General features: G+C 38.3%; 4 protein-coding genes across 4 annotated transcripts; 2 read left to right on the plus strand and 2 right to left on the minus strand.

Annotated features, from left to right (window-relative positions):
- Window positions 1-838: 838 nt before the first annotated feature.
- LOC125582177 lies at window positions 839-3,223 on the plus strand. The gene is made up of 2 exons (XM_048748734.1): window positions 839-2,819; window positions 2,919-3,223. The coding sequence occupies exons 1-2, from the start codon at window positions 839-841 to the stop codon at window positions 3,221-3,223; spliced, it is 2,286 nt and encodes a 761-aa protein (XP_048604691.1).
- Window positions 3,224-4,718: 1,495 nt separating this feature from the next.
- On the minus strand, window positions 4,719-6,588 carry LOC125582178. Its single transcript, XM_048748735.1, has 4 exons — window positions 6,319-6,588; window positions 5,573-6,034; window positions 5,225-5,483; window positions 4,719-5,152 (listed from the first exon to the last, which is right to left on the minus strand). The coding sequence occupies exons 1-4, from the start codon at window positions 6,586-6,588 to the stop codon at window positions 4,719-4,721; spliced, it is 1,425 nt and encodes a 474-aa protein (XP_048604692.1).
- On the minus strand, window positions 5,672-9,427 carry LOC125581563. Its single transcript, XM_048747216.1, has 2 exons — window positions 6,997-9,427; window positions 5,672-6,915 (listed from the first exon to the last, which is right to left on the minus strand). The coding sequence occupies exons 1-2, from the start codon at window positions 7,915-7,917 to the stop codon at window positions 6,643-6,645; spliced, it is 1,194 nt and encodes a 397-aa protein (XP_048603173.1). The 5' UTR covers window positions 7,918-9,427; the 3' UTR covers window positions 5,672-6,642.
- A 282-nt stretch (window positions 9,428-9,709) lies between these two features.
- On the plus strand, window positions 9,710-12,846 carry LOC106390205 (stomatin-like protein 2, mitochondrial). Its single transcript, XM_013830623.3, has 9 exons — window positions 9,710-10,642; window positions 10,729-10,972; window positions 11,047-11,196; window positions 11,426-11,483; window positions 11,569-11,661; window positions 11,782-11,880; window positions 12,012-12,103; window positions 12,330-12,389; window positions 12,487-12,846. The coding sequence occupies exons 1-9, from the start codon at window positions 10,365-10,367 to the stop codon at window positions 12,625-12,627; spliced, it is 1,215 nt and encodes a 404-aa protein (XP_013686077.3). The 5' UTR covers window positions 9,710-10,364; the 3' UTR covers window positions 12,628-12,846.
- Window positions 12,847-18,763: the final 5,917 nt, after the last annotated feature.

Genomic DNA, 18,763 nt, shown 5'->3' on the forward strand with positions numbered 1-18,763 from the left:
ATTTTCATTCCTTGCCTTGTATGTAGTATATGTTTGCTAACCACTATTTTATTTGCTTAATATCTTGCGTACTTTCTTGTGGTATATAAAAGGGAAAATTGAATGGGACACTTTGAACTTTTATTTATCACAATAGGATTTCTGATATTTTCGGCAATTCTGGACATATTTTACCTTTTTTTTATGGAAAAAATAGTAAACTGAATTTTAAAAATGTTAAAAAATATCAAAACTATTGGAAACATAAGTATGACAATATATATGTTTAAATTGTTTTTTTTTTTTAAATGAATCATATTTTATTTCATCTTCTAGCTACAGTTACAATACTCATTCTAGTCATCTACTTAGTCTAGAAATCGGCTACTAATGTTTATACATAGATATATCTTTGGTATACAACGTAGCCTATCTTTTCTTATATATTCTAACCAAAGCTAGGTTACGTTACGTTATAATCAAGAAAGATGTCTTTCTTATACCTTTAGCTTGATAACGACATATAGCCACAATGCGTTGATATACCCTATCTATATTTGGAGCCATGATATGGTCTGTCTTTTACCTTATGTGGCGCCTAGGGAAGAATATGTTTCACATCTACTCTACTGTATTCTGACTTACATAGGTTATACATTCTACAGGAAATCCGAAAAATATGGAAACTTCCATAATCGGTTAAAGATGTTTCCTAAATGTAAACTAAATCTTCCCTAAATATCTCCAAGAATATTTTCTCCCACGTTTTTCTCCTTCTCCCACGATCTTTTGTCGTCGTTCTTTGTGTTTCTCTCTTCTTCATCGACATAATCATCTCTCTTTTCTCTATCAATACAACATGGTTCTAATCTATGTCAAATCGGGTGAATGGATGTGTAGTCGCGGTGATGACTGGAGTTTCGTGGTAGACAAAGAAAGGCGTGGTCGAATGGTAACATTAGCAACTACTACTACGTTGAAGCAGCTCAAGATAACGGTGTGTGAGGATTATGGGGTGGACCATAATGCCATTAATGCCGAGTTCAGTTATTCGTTGTTGAATCAAAAAGGGAATCCTCCAATTATTATCACCAATGATCGGCAAGCATCTAATTTTGTGGGCTATGCAAAGAGGGAATCGTCTACTACCTTGTGTGTGATGTTCTCTGTTTCTGGTGTAAATCAAAAGGAACGAGTCAATATCGATTTGAATAAGGAGCCTTGTGATTCAAGTAATGTTGAGGATGAAGAAGTTCCTGAGATAAATCGAGCAGAGTTTGTCAAGCCGTCAAAGGAGTCTTTTGTTAAAAGAACGAATCATGTCGCTGCGGATGGTTGCGGTGCTTTAAGGAGTGAAAACATTGAACTTTGTCAAAACAATGGAGACAGTGATAAGGATGGTCGAGCTTGGAGAGGAGACTTCGTGAAGAAGGATCAAATTTTCACAAGTAAAGGGGTTCTGAAGGCAACAATGGAAATTTTGGCGATGAAGAATAATTTCGATTACACTGTTATCAAATCCACGAGAAAATGGTGGTATATTCGATGTAAGGATGCATTGTGCAACTGGACTGTGCGTGCAGAAGGAATAGATGGGTCTACATATTTCATGATCAACCAATGTGATGGAAGACATTCATGTGCTCCTTCAAAGAAAAGGAAATTCGGAAAAACAGCATCTGCAAGAACAATTGGGACTCTGATACAACATCGATTTGATGATGCAAACGATGGCCCAAAACCGAATGACATCATTCAATTTATGAGAATGGAGCATAGTTGTGAGATTACTTATTGGCACGCTTGGGAAGCTCGTGAGTTTGCTATTGCAGCTGCTAGAGGTATACCAGATCGCAGTTACTCTAAAATACCAGCATATTTGCATATGATTAAAGAAGCAAATCCTGGTACGCATACTCACTACGAAACTAATGAGAAGGGAAGATTCATGTATCTATTTATGTCATTTGGGCAATCAGTTAGAGGATTCTACAATGCAATGCGAAGGGTGATTGTCGTTGACGGAACTTTTCTGAAAAATAAATACAAAGGGACACTTCTTGTTGCTACTGCTGTAGATGGTAACTCTAATTTGTATCCGATTGCATTTGGGGTTGTTGATTCAGAGAATGACGATTCATGGGGGTGGTTCTTCAGACAGTTGAAAGTGGTTATTGCTGATTGTCAAGATCTAGCTTTTGTCTCAGATAGAAATGCGTCTATTTCTAAAGCTATTGGGACTGTCTACCCTCGATCAGCACATGGAATTTGCATTCATCACTTATTGACCAATGTGGTCTCATTTTTCAAGACAAAAGGATTGACTGCGTTGGTGGAAAAGGCTTCACGGGCATATAGGTACACTGAATTTCAAGAACGTATCACCGAAATTTTTGATATGAGTCCTGAGCTTGGAAGATATCTACGGGAGGCTGATGTGCGCAAATGGGCTCGTTCTCTCTTCCCTGGCTCCAGGTATGACATTAGGACCACGAACCCTGCAGAGTCTATAAATTCAGTTCTTAGAATACCTAGAGAATATCCGGTTATTCCTTTGCTTGATAGTATAAGAGAACTGTTGACTCGATGGTTCTATGAGCGTCGCTTGTTAAGCTCAAAGCATGTAGATCCTTTAACCGCTAAGGTGGAGAGAAAGATTGATAGGAGAATTGTGAAGGCAAAAGGATTCCAGGTTTACAAGGTTGACAACTTCAGATCGGTTGTAAAAGGAGACATATATGATTGTCATGTTGATTTGGAAAGAAGAACATGCACATGTGGTAAGTATGATATAGGAAAAATTCCTTGCCGACACGCCATTCCTGCAATTTATTCACGAGGTATGGAAGTATAAACACATGAATACTTGAGAATTATTTATTTTCGGGATTTTCATCATATAGACTTCATATTGATCAAGTTTTTTTTGAGATTGACAGGTATGGAAGTGCACAGATTCACTGACGCCTTATACAGCACTGCAGCGTGGAGAACCGCCTATGCAGATTCCATTAATCCAATAGCAGTTCTAGAGTCTGAATGGAATGTCCCTGCTGAGGTTAAACTTGCAAAGGTTTTACCACCAAAGACAAGAAAGAGTGCTGGTCGACCAGTAAAGAGAAGGTATGAATCAGTAGAAGACAAGATCGCATCTTCTCAAGGATCAAGGAAGAATAAAAAGCATAAGTGCAGCCGTTGTGGAACTGAAGGACACAAGAGAGGAACATGCGATTTACCCATCTAGTTTGTTATGTGTCTGCATCTGTCTCTGTTTTTTTTCTTATTGCTTTTGAAACTATTTGATCTTCTGTTTAAGAACCTATTTGACAATTTGGTATTTGCTAAACTATAGAGACAAATCGATTTATTCTAGTAACAACCAAAGTATTTGCAAAATAATTCGTTTCAGTAGATGATGATCACCTCGAAATAACAAGAAACATGGTCTTAACTTCTTTGAAAAAAAGAAACAACAAGTTGAGGAAGCACATAAAAGTAGTTGTGCGCGAAGTCGCTGCCTTTGTTGAACATCATGCATAGATATGGTACAAGAAGACCATCACCAAACAACACACAAACAAAGCTTTTATGCCCCTTAGTTCCCTAATGCATTCCGAGGTCTTCTCTTCGTAATGGCACATTGCATCTTCCATCTCTTGAATTCTACTCTCATGGCGTGTCATCATGGCCTCACCAGCTCTCACTGATTTCTGAAACTCGGAATTGTCAACGAGTAACACGTCAAACAGGTCTTGGAAGTCTTCAATCTCCTCAACAACTGACTTGTCAGTCCATTTGAACAAGTGGGTTTTGTCCTTCATCAGTAACATCCAATACACAATTAGATTGACTAATTCTACTCTCATCGGACAACAAGGAGACAGTTATATGATAACACGACTAACCTTCTGAGATCCCAAAGGACAACAATGAAATAATCTTCCCGGATTTTGAATTGTTTTTGAAGTGAAACGATTCACTGCCTCACCGCAATTGCATCTTGTGGGAATTCCCCGTTGTTTCGCGAGGCGATCTCTTGTAGTGGATGAAGAATTTACTGAAGACATGAGGGAGTCGATCTCCAACTTTTCGCCGCTGCAATCTCTCTGTCGAGGAAGAATGAGGAAGAAAAGTGATTAGGTCAAAAAAATAACCAAAACTACGTCGTTTCATACTCCCATAACGCGTATTCTAGCTAAGGCAGAGCAGAAAAAAGTCACTAAATTTATCGATAACACCACAAGAACTTTGTCTTTGAACCCTCTAAATTAGTGTTTAAACATCTATCAAACATAGTGGACGGACGTACTTAGATAGTGACCAATGTACAATAATCAATAAATAGGTGTGTGTTTGAGGCGTTGGATTAATTTGTACTTTGGTTTTAGTTAAGGGTTTGGTTAGAGTATGTCTACGGTTATGGTTTTAGAGTTTGTTTAGGGTTAAGGGTTTGACTATGAATTACGGATTTAGGGTTTGTTTAGGGTATGATTAAGAATCATTATTGTATTATGGTTTTAGGGTTTGGTTAGGGTATGTCTATGGTTATGGTTTTAGTTAAGGGTTTGTTTAGGGTTTGGGTCCTCAGGTTTTATGATTTTGTAGCACACAATTCTTTATAGGGTTGTTTCATAATTTATACAAAATCAAATCTAGAGTTGTTTCTTAATTCAAATCAAATACCAAAGCCAAAGTTGTTTTCTAATTCTAACAAACCAAACTACTAAAATCACAGTTAATCAATCATCCTCGAGGTCAAAGACCTCAGACCTCTCCCATGGTGAAGGCACATATCGTGTCATAACCTCAGCAAAGATGGGGTCGTGTGCAGCCTCCCATAAGTCCACTCCAATCTTCTGTCTACAACCCATAATGATTTCATCATCCACTAAACTGACGTCAAGACCAAGCAGCGAGCATTCCAAGTGCTTCAGAGCGTATGCACCGCAATCACAACAACTTTTGTTCAATCTCAACTTCATAGGCACATCCACGATAGAATATGATGAGAGGAGTAGCTGCTTCTGTCTTTCTTGTGGTGCAACGGACTTCACTATCCTAGGAATGATAGCAGCAAACTTCTCAACGTACTGTCTGTTCTTTCCCCGACCGCAATCAAAGACTTCCACTTTTCTTTCAATGATGTTTACACAGACACCAACCCAGTGATTACCTGCGTTCGAGTCCACAAAAATATGTAAACGAAGAAATGTATACTAGGATGTAAAAAGAACTGAATGGTTACCATTTACAAACAGAGGAAAGTAGAGTCGATCAACATCAACACCCCAAACTAGATCAGTCTGCCCATGAGATGGAAGCTCTCCTCTGCCGTACCCAAGAAGGAAATCAGGCAATTGATAGGCTTTTTTGTTTGGTAAAAACTTCTTGTATGCAGCGTCTACTTGGAGGCAAAACATAGCACTCATGAAAGCAACACGGCGAGGGGCCCAACGATTCAATGTAGTGTTCACACGCCATATAAACATAACCGCATCCATCTCCTAAAAATTTACAATGAAAGTTAAGTAATATAGCATATAAGAAGTATTAGGAAGATAAATTCACTAAAGGTTAGTACAAGATTCATTACCTCGTTTCCAAGCCATTTTCCAGCACTTACTACTCTTGTAGCTACAGACAAATTAAAGCATGTAGGACCAATTGTTAAAGGTATAGGCTTTAATGCCCATTCCGTGAATCCTTTCCATGACTCTTCGGAGATATAATAAAGTGACGCCTGCGGAGAAGCATCTTCTGGCAATGGTGAATCGCTAAGCTGAAGTCCATGACCTTTTCTTTTGCACCATTTCTCCCACTGTGACGGCGGTGGAGCTGTATTCATCTCTGTCTTTTCTTTCTTTACTGGATTATCCACTGAACCTCGGACCGAAGTCATTGGAGTCCACCAGTCTTCTTCTTTTTTGTCCTGAGATGGATCAAAGCCTGGCACATACGACGTCTGAGAAAGCCCTTCAACCCCTTGCGTACCTATCCCGCGACCCATATCATCTGCTTCACTATAATTCACATCGAATGTAGTCTCGGAACCATCCTGTTATGTCACGACAAATAAGCAATAATTGAGACACCAAAATACATTATCATTACATAATTATTTTACATAAAAGTTCCAGACCATTACATAAGTTCAAACAAGACACTTACAAACCAAGGACACTTACACACCAAGCACACATACAAACCGAGACCTTATAAAGTACAACAAAATTCAGGCCGATAACTTAGATGCCAATAAAACAAACAGACACGCAAACCACGAACTTAAACAAGACAAAATAACATTGAAGAGGATGGTGAAGACTAGTGTTTGTTTACCCCGCGTGTGGACCTCCTCAACGGTGCCTGGCTCGTCGATGGCTTTGTCGGTGAAGGCTCTCCAAGCTCAACTTCAACGCTGGCTTCCTTACGTGATTGTTTAAGCTCTGTCCGCATCTGCTCAAATGTCTCGGCCATCTGTTTCTGTATCCTTTGTTCCATTCCAGAGAAGTTGTGCTCAAACAACTGTGTCATAAAAGCCTTCATGTCTTCATTAAAAGGAGCTTGCTTTGCACCACTTGCGAGAACCTTATGCTTTCTCTTCTCCATACCACGATCGGGAAGCCTCTTTTTACCCCTCTTTGATCTAGAACCAACGTTTTTTTATCCTTTCGGAGTCTGAAAGTCGTCATCACTCTCGGCTGCTTCAACATTCACGCTTGCTTCATCATTCACAGCTGATTCGTCATCGAGAGATAAAGAAATCACTTCATTTTCTTCAGTTTCCCAAACATGCTCACTAAAATCATGCCCCTTCTTTATCATCTCCATCAGAACATTGATTCTATCATCCTCCACATCATCATCTCTGCGAAACGCCTGAGCTTTGACAACATCATAATTTCCTGTCCATGAGATGTATGGGTAGATGTCATCCTACACAAGAAAGGGAAATACAGTTAGATACTAAATACTCATTTCAAACCGGAAGGAATCGTCATAAATAGATAAAATTACCTTGGGTGTAATAATCTCCTCCAAGCGAATGATCTCCTCATATGACACCTTCGCAGCTCCCATCCAGTTTATGCATCTAGGACCGTCCTTGAAACCCTTATCCAGCTTTTTTCCACAAAGCTTCCCAATTTTTGGTACCGCTTCCATTGCCCAAATCTGCAAGGCGTATGAGAAGCCATCCAAGACATAGCTAGTGGTCTTTTCCTTCAGTTGGGAACGATTTTTGGCTATTGATTTGCAGAGAAGGTCATAAGCAGCAACTCCCCAAGGATACCTTCGAACTCTGTCAAGATCCATGACCACCGCGATGTACTTCAGGGGGATATTAGCCTTCTCATCTCTCGCCAATACCACACAAAGAATGATCGCCAAGTAGACAAGACGTATGCGATCTGCATTCCTCCACTTCTTTACAGCTTCCTTGTCCTTAGTCCACAGGTTGAAGAGTGTAATTGTTCCATCTTTTCTCCTCAAAACCTTGCTCCAGAAACCACCATCATATTTCCACTCTTCAAACTCCTCAAGCGAGATATGAGTATCGCATTCAAACCCGGTTACGGCGTGGAACTCTTGCAATGAGAATCGAAGCGGTCTCCTCGCAAAGACAAACCATAGCTCGTGCTGTAAGAAAGTCACCAGCTCCCTACACAAGAAGCTGTGTATCACCCTGGCAGAGTATCCAAGACCATTCTCATGGAGCTTAAAAATCTGATGAAAAACCGGGTCTTTCTTCACGACATCCAACTCCTTTGGCAGCCACGCTTGGAACTTTCGGATTATGTAGTCGATCCTGCAGTTGTTGTTGATCTGAGTAACTCGGGGCTCCTCGCCCTCCTTAAAAAGCCTCTTCGGTAGCTCCTCAGACATAGCTACAAACCGTGACAAAATTGTTAGTTCAACATGTAAAGGTTTCAATATCATCACACAAATAATGATGTATAAGATGTTTAACCAATCCGTGAAACAAAATTAGTTTAAGAAACACGCCAAATCGTTTTTAAAAAAATCGAGCTTTAATGGAAGAACACTTCGATTTCGTTTAATATGAGAATCTATAGATGTAATCCAATACCTTATGTGAAGAATTGTGAGATTGAGAAGCGAAATTGATGGAAGAACACTTCAAAAATCGATTTGACCCAACGAAGAGGAAGAACGATTCGCAGCCGTTGTGTCTTCAGTGAGATCGAAAAGGATGGTGACGGAGACGAGAGTAGAGACCACGGGCTGATGAAACACCGACGAAGAACAGCGCTTCTCACCGTTGAACCCTAAATCGCCGTGGGAGAGCGACGACTCTACGACGGAGAAGACAAGGAGAAAGAGGAATTAGGTTTGCGGCATCCCGCGTCTCCCTTTTTCCCATTTAGTGTTTTTTTTTTAATTTTTATAGATTTTAATTTTAACATTAAAACGACTTTTTTTTTTAATTTTTATAGATTTTAATTTTAACATTAAAACGAAAATTATTATAATTTATAATTTAAATTCAACATAATTGGTAAATTAAGGGTATTTTGGTATTTTACAAGATCTAAAATCCTATTTTCCTAAAATATCTTCTAGAAATCGTAATGTGACAAATCCAAGTTTAAAGTGTCCTATTTATCCAATTTTCCCTATATAAAATTAGTACGCATGTTTGATGTGACTAGTTTTGTTACCTACATTTAATGGATAAACATTAGAGTATAATCTGAATGCTAACTACTTGTATGTTTCTAAGATCGTACATTGTTCTTGGTAACACTTCTTTTTTCAACTTTTTGTTCCGTTAATTAAGGCACAAAGCCAATACATTCTGTATTTCTTCGGATAAAAATTTGTATATATATTATTGTTCAATTTTTTATATAACTATTATAAATGTTGGAAAACCGTGAAATGCCAATTTTTTATTAGCTTCATAAATTTTTTTAACTAAAATCCATACATAAACCGATAAAAATGTTATAACTAATAACTTAACTTGAAAAGGTGAAGATATTAAATATTAACTAATATTTATATCATTCAACTATATGGTGTATCAAAATAGGATATGATGATTAATAATATTGCAGTTTTTTTCATGAGTTAGTTCCAAGTTCCAACAGAACATAGAATTTTAAAACCACTTTAACTCGCAATCAACCCATTTTTATTATGAAACAAATTAAATAATTATTAACAAGCTTAGGGTCCGACTGGTTCAAACGCGTCGGTTGTGGTTGCAGGTGCGGAAGTTTACATATGCGGGTGGTTGTGGTTTCAAATGTTATTAAGCGATTTGTATAACTGGTACAACGTTTGAAAATTGTTTCGTTTGCGGGATATTTGTGACTGATTGATTATAAGATATTGCAGCGGTTTAATAATAAATTACCAATATTAATATATTATAAAATTATATAAAACATACTATTGAATTTAAATATAATAATTATCTATATAATATGATTAATAATAATTTTTTTTTATTAATTTAAATTTTAAATTAGTTGAAAGTTATAATTTTAATAAATGTTTTTGAATATTTATATTAAAACTTTAAAAGAATATTTTGTTTCGTTTTATATATGTGTATATCTTTATATATGAATGTATATTAATTTTTAAAAATTCTAATGAATAGTTAGTTTAAAGTGTTTATAAAACAAATTATGATACTTTTGTGATTTTAAATTAATATATAAAATCTGTATAGATTTTAATTTATAATATTTCCATTTTCGAATTTTAATTTAAAATTTTAAAATATTTTTGAATTTTTTATATATTTATTTATCCACCGCAACCGCAAACGCTAGGTGAAACCATCTTTTGATTTTAAGAGGTTCAGAGCGGTTTGAAGCGATTTGTAACGGTTTGTATAATTGTTTCGAAATACTGTCAACCGCTACCAACCGCAAAAACTGCGTTTGTGGGTAGTAGCGGGGAAACCAGTCAAACCCTTAATAGTCTACTACAAAACAGATTAAATAAACTGATTATTCCATTTTGACTCACATTAATCCATAATTATATTTATGTAAATATAATATTAGATTATAGAAAGATAAAGTAACATATATTATCAATGTATAAAATATCATAAAATGTTAAAATATCTTATAGCAATGTAGAAAAGTTAAACTTACATTACAAAACTTTATAATAATTATTCTATTAAATTAAATTATCACAAAATTAATTTTTTAAAGGATATTTCTGAGCTAACCGCCAGATCATTAAGTCTTGTCTTTTCTTTGGCAAAAAGTTTGAAATATTTCCAATTTTGTTTTTGCCTCTTCTCCACGTTACTTGATATCTAAGTATAAAAGTTATCATGAGAAAAGAGAAGAAGAGAGTTTTACCTAGTTCCTTCCCAGTTACAAGCTACAAGGATCATGAACCAACTGGTATCTTCACCATCCTTCGGCCAAGCCGCCGTTAGGTCCCTCAACTACATCCGTCCACTCTACGCAGCTCTACCTCTAATATCAGCAGGACTCAACGCCGCCTCCAAGCCCGCCACCACCACCGTCCGCAAGTTCAGCAGCTCTCCCGTGCCTAATATCAACAGGATTAAGTCTCCCGCTGCTCCTATGACGCAACTATCCTCCGCCGCCAGCGCCTTCGTCCGTAACTTCAGCAGCAACTCCTCTGCTAGTGCTGTTCTCGACAGGTTTCTAAGCTTAGAATTTCGTACTACGCTATAATATGTGTGAGAACTGAACGGTAATAATCTTTGTGTTGATTGTTTACTTGTAGATTCCAAATCACGCCCCAGACTAACTGGGGAGTCCGAATCGTGCCGGAGAGGAAGGCGTGCGTGGTCGAGCGGTTCGGCAAATACGTCAAGACTCTGGGGTCGGGGATTCACTTCCTTGTTCCCGGTGTGGATCGCATCGCTTATGTTCATTCCCTCAAGGAGGAAGCCATTCCGATTGGCAATCAGTCTGCCATCACAAAGGATAACGTCAGCATCAACATCGACGGTGTTCTATACGTCAAGGTTTGAGACATTCTTCTTAGTTTAAAGGGGTCTTTGTGTCTATGTTGTTGAGAGTTGTTCATTGGTTTTTGCAGATAGTGGACCCTAAACTAGCTTCTTATGGTGTTGAGAATCCAGTTTACGCTGTTGTCCAGTTGGCTCAGACTACAATGCGTAGTGAGCTCGGTAAGATTACACTTGACAAGACCTTTGAGGAACGAGATACTCTCAATGAGAAAATTGTGGTTCGTTCTCTACACACTTTCTTGTTTCTTGTTCAATTTTTTGTTATGTTATTGTCAGTGATGTACTTTGGTATTAGTACCTAAGCTTGCAGTTGAGCTTCTTTTTTTTGTCACTGCTTCCTATTAGTTTGAGTTTACTTTTGTAATGAAGATAAAAGTAACAACTCGTGCATTTGTATTTAGTTATGTTTTGGATATGATGGTTTTGAGATGGAATTATTTCTTGCAGGAAGCTATCAATGTTGCTGCAAAACATTGGGGTCTTGAGTGCCTTCGTTATGAGATAAGTGAGTAATTTTTCTGTTTTTTGAATCTCTTTTAATGGAGTCCCTTGTTTGCATGTTACTAAATACATGTGGTGTGTGTATCTAGAGGATATTATGCCTCCTAATGGAGTGAAGGTTGCTATGGAAATGCAAGCTGAAGCTGAACGTAGAAAGAGAGCCCAGATTCTTGAGTCTGAAGGTACTTAACTTTGCGTACTTATGTCATTGAATGCTTGCTACTGCTCATTTGTTTCAAATTATTTTCTCAAAGCTACCTACTTTACTTGTTGATTTGTTTTCTCATAATCTGTTAATATAGGAACACGTCAAGCCCATATCAACATTGCTGATGGTAAGAAAAGTTCCGTAATCTTGGAATCAGAAGCTGCCAAGATGGACCAAGTCAATCGAGCATCAGGTTAGTATTAACTATCTAGTAACCAAGCACTTCAAAAGCATGAACACATAAATAATAAAATTTCAAGTCATTTTTCAATATATTTATGCTAAAAAATATTTTTTTCAATAAATTGTGCTGCGTCTCCCCAGGTGAAGCAGAAGCAATATTAGCTAGAGCACAAGCCACAGCCAGGGGTCTGACCTTGTTATCTCAATCCATCAAAGAAACTGGTGGAGTGGAGGTTAGTAAATATGCAATGATTTGAACAAAGGTTTAGTCATTCATTGCTACTTAATCATCAGATGCAATTTGGTTTAATATCAGTCGCCAATGCATTAATTGTTTTTGAACCGTTATCCCATACAAATTCTCTTTTAGATTCTACATAGTTTTTTTTTTTGTATCTTGTTGAGTTAGGTTAACTTGTTTTGATTTTAAAATTGGGACTTCGTGGTGCCAATATGCAGGCTGCGAGTTTGAGAGTTGCGGAGAAATACATTGAAGCTTTTGGCAACATCGCTAAGGAGGTAAACAATTATGAAACATAACTTACTACTTTTAAATCTCAGATTTCACTTGAGGGTATTGATCTAATGGTGTAATTAATATTCTTCTTCTTGATAGGGTACAACAATGTTGCTTCCGAGTTCTGCTGAAAATCCTGCAAACATGATCGCTCAAGCTTTGACAATGTACAAAAGTCTCGTCCCCAAGAGTGCTCTCCAAGAAACTTTAGCAGTGGAATCCTCTGACGTGGTTACCTGAGCTACACATTTCACTAGAAGCCATGGTAGCTGAACTAGGAACTATAATTATTTTTTGACCTGTGAAAGCTTTTTCATATGAGAGACAGTTATCAACTTATCTATATATACCTTAGTGTCATTTTTTTCGCAAACAAGAAAACATACCCCTAATCTCCTAAGGGGGTTTTCTCCAGATTTGGTTGGCTTTTTTCTTGTTGTCTTAAATCTTTATTTTAGTATCAAACTCTTCTGTTTTGTTTTTATTGGTTGCTATCGTCCTTTAAGTTTCAAGGACGATCTCTAACTACAAAAGCAATCAGAACCAAATCAATTAAGTTTAGAAAAATAAAACTCTTTGTCCTCAGCGAGAACAGGCAGCTTCTTGTCCGCACTCGGATTCTGACGGTCAGTGATCGGCAATCAATTTCCCTTGAACACTCTAAAGCTCAAATCGGAACAGTCACGCAATGAAAACAGAGCACATACGTTAACGAGTGTTTATAAGAACGTTATTACAAATCCTCAAACCTGGATTGAGTTTCTGTTGGGTTTCCCTCTTTAGCCCAAGATTAATTACCAATTAAGTTATAACCCAAAAGCCTAAAATGAAAAAAAATCTAGAAGAAGAAGAGTGTAGATTAAGAAGTGTGTAGAATGTGTTTAGGATAAGATCAAAAGAAAAATCTAGAAGTAGCTTGCACATACTCCTCACTAGTATAAATAGGGGTGTTTAGTTCTCTTGTAATCATCCAAGAATCAAGAAAAAGAATAGAGAGAAAATATTTCATAAAGAGTTAGGAGTCTTTAAGAAATCTCCAAACACAAGCCTTAGTGAAAATCCCTTTCCTAAAATACGAAGGTTATCTCAAACATAAACCGTGTACATTCCATCTTAACCTCTCGAAGAAAATATTATCCGCTAACTTTCCCAACAGCTGGTATCAGAGCCAGGTTACGATTATCTTTGAAGAAGTGAAGATGAAGGCCACCGTTACCTTTGAAGGTGACATGTTCAAGCTCACGACCGACAACTTCTCTTATTGGAAACCGATAATGGAAGGTCACCTTTATTGCAAGGATTTGCATGAGCCCATCATCATGAAGGATAAGCCGGAAGGAAATGATGATAATGCATGGGATATTCTTAATAGAAAAGCGGTTGCCATAATACGCAAGTATGTCGACCGATCTCTTTTTAAACATGTCTCTACCTACACAAATGCTTTTGAATTATGGACAAAACTTGGATCCATGATTCAAAAGAAAACACCTCGAAACAAAGCTCTTCTTGTTCAACGGTTGGTAAAGTTGGAGTACAAGGATGGCCAGAGCATGATGGAGCACTTGAACAATTTCAAGGGGATCGTAAATCAACTTAACAAAGTTGATATTAAGGTTGAAGACGAAATGCAAGCCCTTTTACTCCTTAGTTCACTACCGGAGAGTTGGGACACACTAGTTGTCACCCTAAGCAATTCAGCACCGGAGGGTAAGCTTACCATGGACACAGTCACTGATAGCCTTCTAAACGAAGAAGTTCGCAGGAAGGAGCGAGGTTCGAGTTCTTATTCAGAAGCTAACATTGTTGATAGACGGGGTAGAGAAGAGACTCGTGGTCACAACAGAAGCAGAGGACGAGACCAATCTCGAGGAAGATCCAAGTCACGTCCAAGAGTTATCTGCTATTATTGTGGCAAGCCGAGTCACATGAAGTCGGAATGTCAGTTTTTCAAGAAAGACAAACAAGCCGGTAATGTCAAACCAGATCGATTCAATTCTACACAGAAGCATGAAGACAATACTACCACTATTGTGGAAGACCAGAGCGAAGAATTATATCTCGTTGGAGAATGTAATCTTAGCTCTGATGATAGCTCATGGATCGTTGATTCTGGTGCGTCTTTTCATGTCACCCCTCATGGAAGCTTCTTCACAACCTACCAAAATGGTGACTTCGGTAATGTTCAAATGGGAAATCAAGGAAGAAGCAAGATTGTTGGAAAGGGGGATGCTATTCTTACATCAAACACATGATGTAAGATAGTTCTCAAGGATGTGAGACATGTTCCCGACATCCGACTCAATCTCATATCAATCGGGAAGCTTGATGATGCCGGTTTGGATAGCCACTTTGGCAGTGGCAAATGGAAGCTAACCAAAGGGAGTTTGATCATGGCTCGAGGAAGAAAAGAAGGCTATTTATATGTAACACAAGCCAAGCTTTTCAAGGAAGAAGTAAATGTCGCAAGTGATGATATGGATACATGGCACCGAAGACTCGGGCATATGAGTGAGAAAGGTTTAAATATACTTTCTCGCAAGAAACTTCTTCCTGATATGAAAGGTATTTCTCTCTCACCATGTCATGATTGCTTAGCCGGAAAACAACATAGAGTTGCTTTCCGAAGATCGTCTACGCCTATGAGAAGAAACCATATTCTTGATCTTGTGCATACTGATGTATGCTCCATGTCCGAGAAATCCAATGGAGGTGCATCATATTTCGTCACCTTTATTTATGACCATTCAAGAAAGGTGTGGATACATCTTTTGAAAACAAAAGATCAAGTTCTTGATGCTTTCAAGGAGTTTGTTGCCCAAGCAGAACGAAGTACGGGTCAAAAACTCAAGTGTGTTCGATCTGACAATGGTGGAGAGTATCGAGGTCCCTTTGAAGCGTTTTGCAAAGCTCATGGAATCAGAATGGAGAAGACACCACCAAAGACGCCACAACTGAACGGGCTAGCTGAAAGAATGAATCGAACGATCGTAGAAAGAGTTTGGTGAGTGCTCTCTCACGCTAAACTACCCAAGTCTTTTTGGGGAGAAGCTATAAAGACTGCAGTGGACATCATAAATCTTACACCATCAGTTCCTTTGGAAGGCGATGTCCCGGAGGAATTTTGGTCGGGTAAGAAGGTCTCTTAGAACCATTTGAAGGTGTTCGGGTGCAGAGCGTTCGTCCACATTCCTAAGGATGAACGAGCCAAGCTAGACTCCAGAACTAAAGAATGCATCTACCTTGGCTCACCAAAAGATGATTTCGGCTATCGGCTTTGGGATCCAGTTAACAGGAGAGTTATCCGGAGTAGATATATTGTTTTCTTCGAGGATCAAACAATCGAAGACATCAACAAATCAAAGAAACCAAAGTTAAGGGTTGTAAGGAATGAAGATGCTCATAATCCCCAAGATCATGAACAAGTGATTGGAGATGATGGCGTTAACCCAGAAGAAGGGGATCCTATCATGGATTCGAATGGTGATGAAAGTGAAGAAGAAGATCAAGTGGAGCCCGAAGAAGAACATGAGTCAAGAAGGTCCGGAAGAGAAACAAGGCCATCTGTGAGATACTATCGAGATGAGTATGTTAATCTTACAGATGAGGGGGAGCCACAAAGCTATGAGGAGGCTCTAGGAGACACTCACAAAGATAAGTGGGTAGAAGCTATGCAAGAAAAAATGCAATCCTTGCATGATAATCACACTTATGAGCTGATGAAGCTACCAAAAGGAAAGAGAGCCTTGAAGAACAAGTGGGTGTACAGGTTGATGTATGAGGAGAGAAGTTCAAATCCAAGATACAAAGCCCGATTGGTTGTGAAAGGATTCAACCAGAAGAAAGGCATAGATTTTGAAGAAATATTCTCTCCAGTGGTGAAGATGTCCTCTATCCGAGTGGTTCTTGGTCTAGTAGCGGTTCTAGACTTGGAGATTGAATAACTCGATGTCAAGACGGCCTTTCTACATGGTGAACTCGAGGAGGAGATCTATATGGAGCAACCTGAAGGATTCAAGGTTCAAGGAAAAGAAAACTTGGTGTGCCGATTAAAGAAAAGTCTTTATGGCCTAAAGCAAGCCCCAAGACAATGATACAAGAGGTTTGACTCCTTCATGGTGGATCATAACTTCAAGAAAACCAAGAATGATCACTGCGTTTTCATAAAGAGGTATGCAAGCGGCAACTTTCTCATATTGTTGCTCTATGTTGACGATATGTTAATTGTGGGCCAAGATCGCAACAAGATAACAACATTGAAGAAAGACCTAGGAAAGGCTTTTGCGATGAAGGATTTGGGGCAAGCAAGACAAATTCTTGGAATGAAAATCACTCGGGATAGACCAAGGAAGCTTTTATGGTTGTCCCAAGAAAGATATGTTGAAAGGGTGTTGGAGAGATTCAACATGCACAAAGCAAAGCCGGTGAGCACTCCACTTGGTGGACACTTCAAGCTAAGTTCGAAGCAAAGTCCAACAAGTGAGAAGGAGAAAGAGGAAATGAAGACTACCCCATATGCATCAGCAGTGGGCAGTCTCATGTATGCTATGGTGTGCATCAGACCCGACATTGCCTATGCTAGAGGAGTTGTGAGTCGCTTTCTATCGAATCTAAGAAAGGAGCAACGAAAAGCAGTTAAGTGGATCCTACGCTATCTACGAGGCACAACGAAGAAGTGTCTATGTTTTGGAAATGGAAAATTGGAGTTGAACAGTTACACCGATGCAGATTGGGCTGGTGATAAAGATTCAAGGAAATCGACATCAGGATTTGTGACTACCTTTGCAGGGGGAGCTGTTTCATGGCAGTCGAAGCTACAAAAGTGTGTTGCCTTATCCACCACGGAAGCGGAGTATATCGCAGCAACGGAAGCGTGCAAGGAGATGCTATGGATGAAGAACTTCTTACTTGAGTTGGGAGTAAAGCAAGACAAGTACACCATGTTGTGTGACAACCAAAGTGCTATCCACTTAGCAAAGAATCCAACGTTTCACTCCCGCTCGAAGCACATCAACATTCGGCATCATTGGATCTGAGAAGTTCTTGAAGAGAAGCTCATACATCTCAACAAGGTACACACAGATGCAAATTGGTCAGATTTTATGACCAAGGTATTACCGATCAAGAAGTTTGAAGATTGTTGCAGAGGCACGGGCATGGCGACGGTTTCGGGCTAAGTCGGGAAGGGGGAGATATGTTGGGTTTCCCTCTTTAGACCAAGATTAATTACCAATTAAGTTATAACCCAAAAACCCAAGATGAAAAAAAAATCTAGAAGAAGAAGAGTGTAGATTAAGAGGTGTGTAGAATGTGTTTAGGATAAGATCAAAAGAAAGATGTAGAAGTAGCTTGTACATACTCCTCACTAGTATAAATAGGGGTGTTTAGTTCTCTTGTAATCATCCAAGAATCAAGAAAAAGAATAGAGAGAAAACATTTCATAAAGAGTTCTAAGAGTCTTTAAGAAATCTCCAAACACAAGTCTTAGTGAAAATCTCTTTCCAATAATACGAAGGTTATCTCAAACATAAACCGTCTACATTCTATCTTAACATCTCGAAGAAAATATTATCCCCTAACTTTCTCAACAGTTTCATCCTTTAGATTAATTTTTATTTAGTAATATGGCAATTCAGGAACTAAGCGACCGTAACATAGTTTACGTTATAGTGGACGCATGGCGCATGCATGTTGTTGGCTATAGCTAAATTCCGTGGAAGATTGATCATGATGGCTTATGCATACATGAGCATTCTCTATGTGTGTTATGATGATCATGTTGCACATTCTCAATTGTCGATATTTTTTGAAAATAAGTTAAACTTGTGATAAATCATATTTTATAAGAACGGTAGGACACCCAATTTATTAATGGTGTTCGGCCAATTTGCTTACATCAACATACATCAGATGTTTTATTATTAATAGAGAAAATTACAACAATTTCAACTCACCTTATGGTGATATTTAAAAGTTATGAAGTTTGGTGGGAGCCAACAAATACTAGTTGTATGACCGCAAAGAGCCTCCTTCAAAATAACGATAATATAGAGCGATGAAATGTTCAATACATTACAACGTAAACCTATCATTGAGTCGCAATGTTACAAAATACCTTTTGAGGTGAATTTTAAGACAATCTAAATCGGCCTAAAGTTGAAAACGTTTATCAGTTAACTCTTCTATAAGAAACCACAGCTAGCGCGCTTGAAAGAGACTACCGGAGCACAACACGATACCTGAGAAGCCGAACATATTTCCCAGAAAATACTCATAATTTTCAACTGTGAAAGATCCCGTCATTGACCAAAAAAAAAGATACCATTCAAAAAGTAGACTTATCGAGAATCACTATTTTTTTTTACAACAAAAAGCA

Source organism: Brassica napus, chromosome C2 (genome assembly GCF_020379485.1).
Source record: "Brassica napus cultivar Da-Ae chromosome C2, Da-Ae, whole genome shotgun sequence".
Lineage (NCBI taxonomy): Eukaryota > Viridiplantae > Streptophyta > Magnoliopsida > Brassicales > Brassicaceae > Brassica > Brassica napus.

Excerpts from the sequence above, each read along its gene's own strand:
- LOC125582177 (XM_048748734.1), top strand. The coding sequence starts at position 839 with ATGGTTCTAATCTATGTCAAATCGGGTGAATGGATGTGTAGTCGCGGT. Across the intron at positions 2,820-2,918 it reads TCCTGCAATTTATTCACGAG|GTATGGAAGTGCACAGATTC; the intron begins GTATGGAAGTAT and ends TGAGATTGACAG.
- LOC125582178 (XM_048748735.1), bottom strand. The coding sequence starts at position 6,588 with ATGGAGAAGAGAAAGCATAAGGTTCTCGCAAGTGGTGCAAAGCAAGCT. Across the intron at positions 6,035-6,318 it reads TGAGGAGGTCCACACGCGGG|GATGGTTCCGAGACTACATT; the intron begins GTAAACAAACAC and ends GTGACATAACAG. Across the intron at positions 5,484-5,572 it reads GAAAATGGCTTGGAAACGAG|GAGATGGATGCGGTTATGTT; the intron begins GTAATGAATCTT and ends GTAAATTTTTAG.
- LOC125581563 (XM_048747216.1), bottom strand. The coding sequence starts at position 7,917 with ATGATATTGAAACCTTTACATGTTGAACTAACAATTTTGTCACGGTTT. Across the intron at positions 6,916-6,996 it reads AGGAGATTATTACACCCAAG|GATGACATCTACCCATACAT; the intron begins GTAATTTTATCT and ends TTTCTTGTGTAG.
- LOC106390205 (XM_013830623.3), top strand. The coding sequence starts at position 10,365 with ATGAACCAACTGGTATCTTCACCATCCTTCGGCCAAGCCGCCGTTAGG. Across the intron at positions 10,973-11,046 it reads ACGGTGTTCTATACGTCAAG|ATAGTGGACCCTAAACTAGC; the intron begins GTTTGAGACATT and ends TGGTTTTTGCAG. Across the intron at positions 11,662-11,781 it reads CCAGATTCTTGAGTCTGAAG|GAACACGTCAAGCCCATATC; the intron begins GTACTTAACTTT and ends CTGTTAATATAG.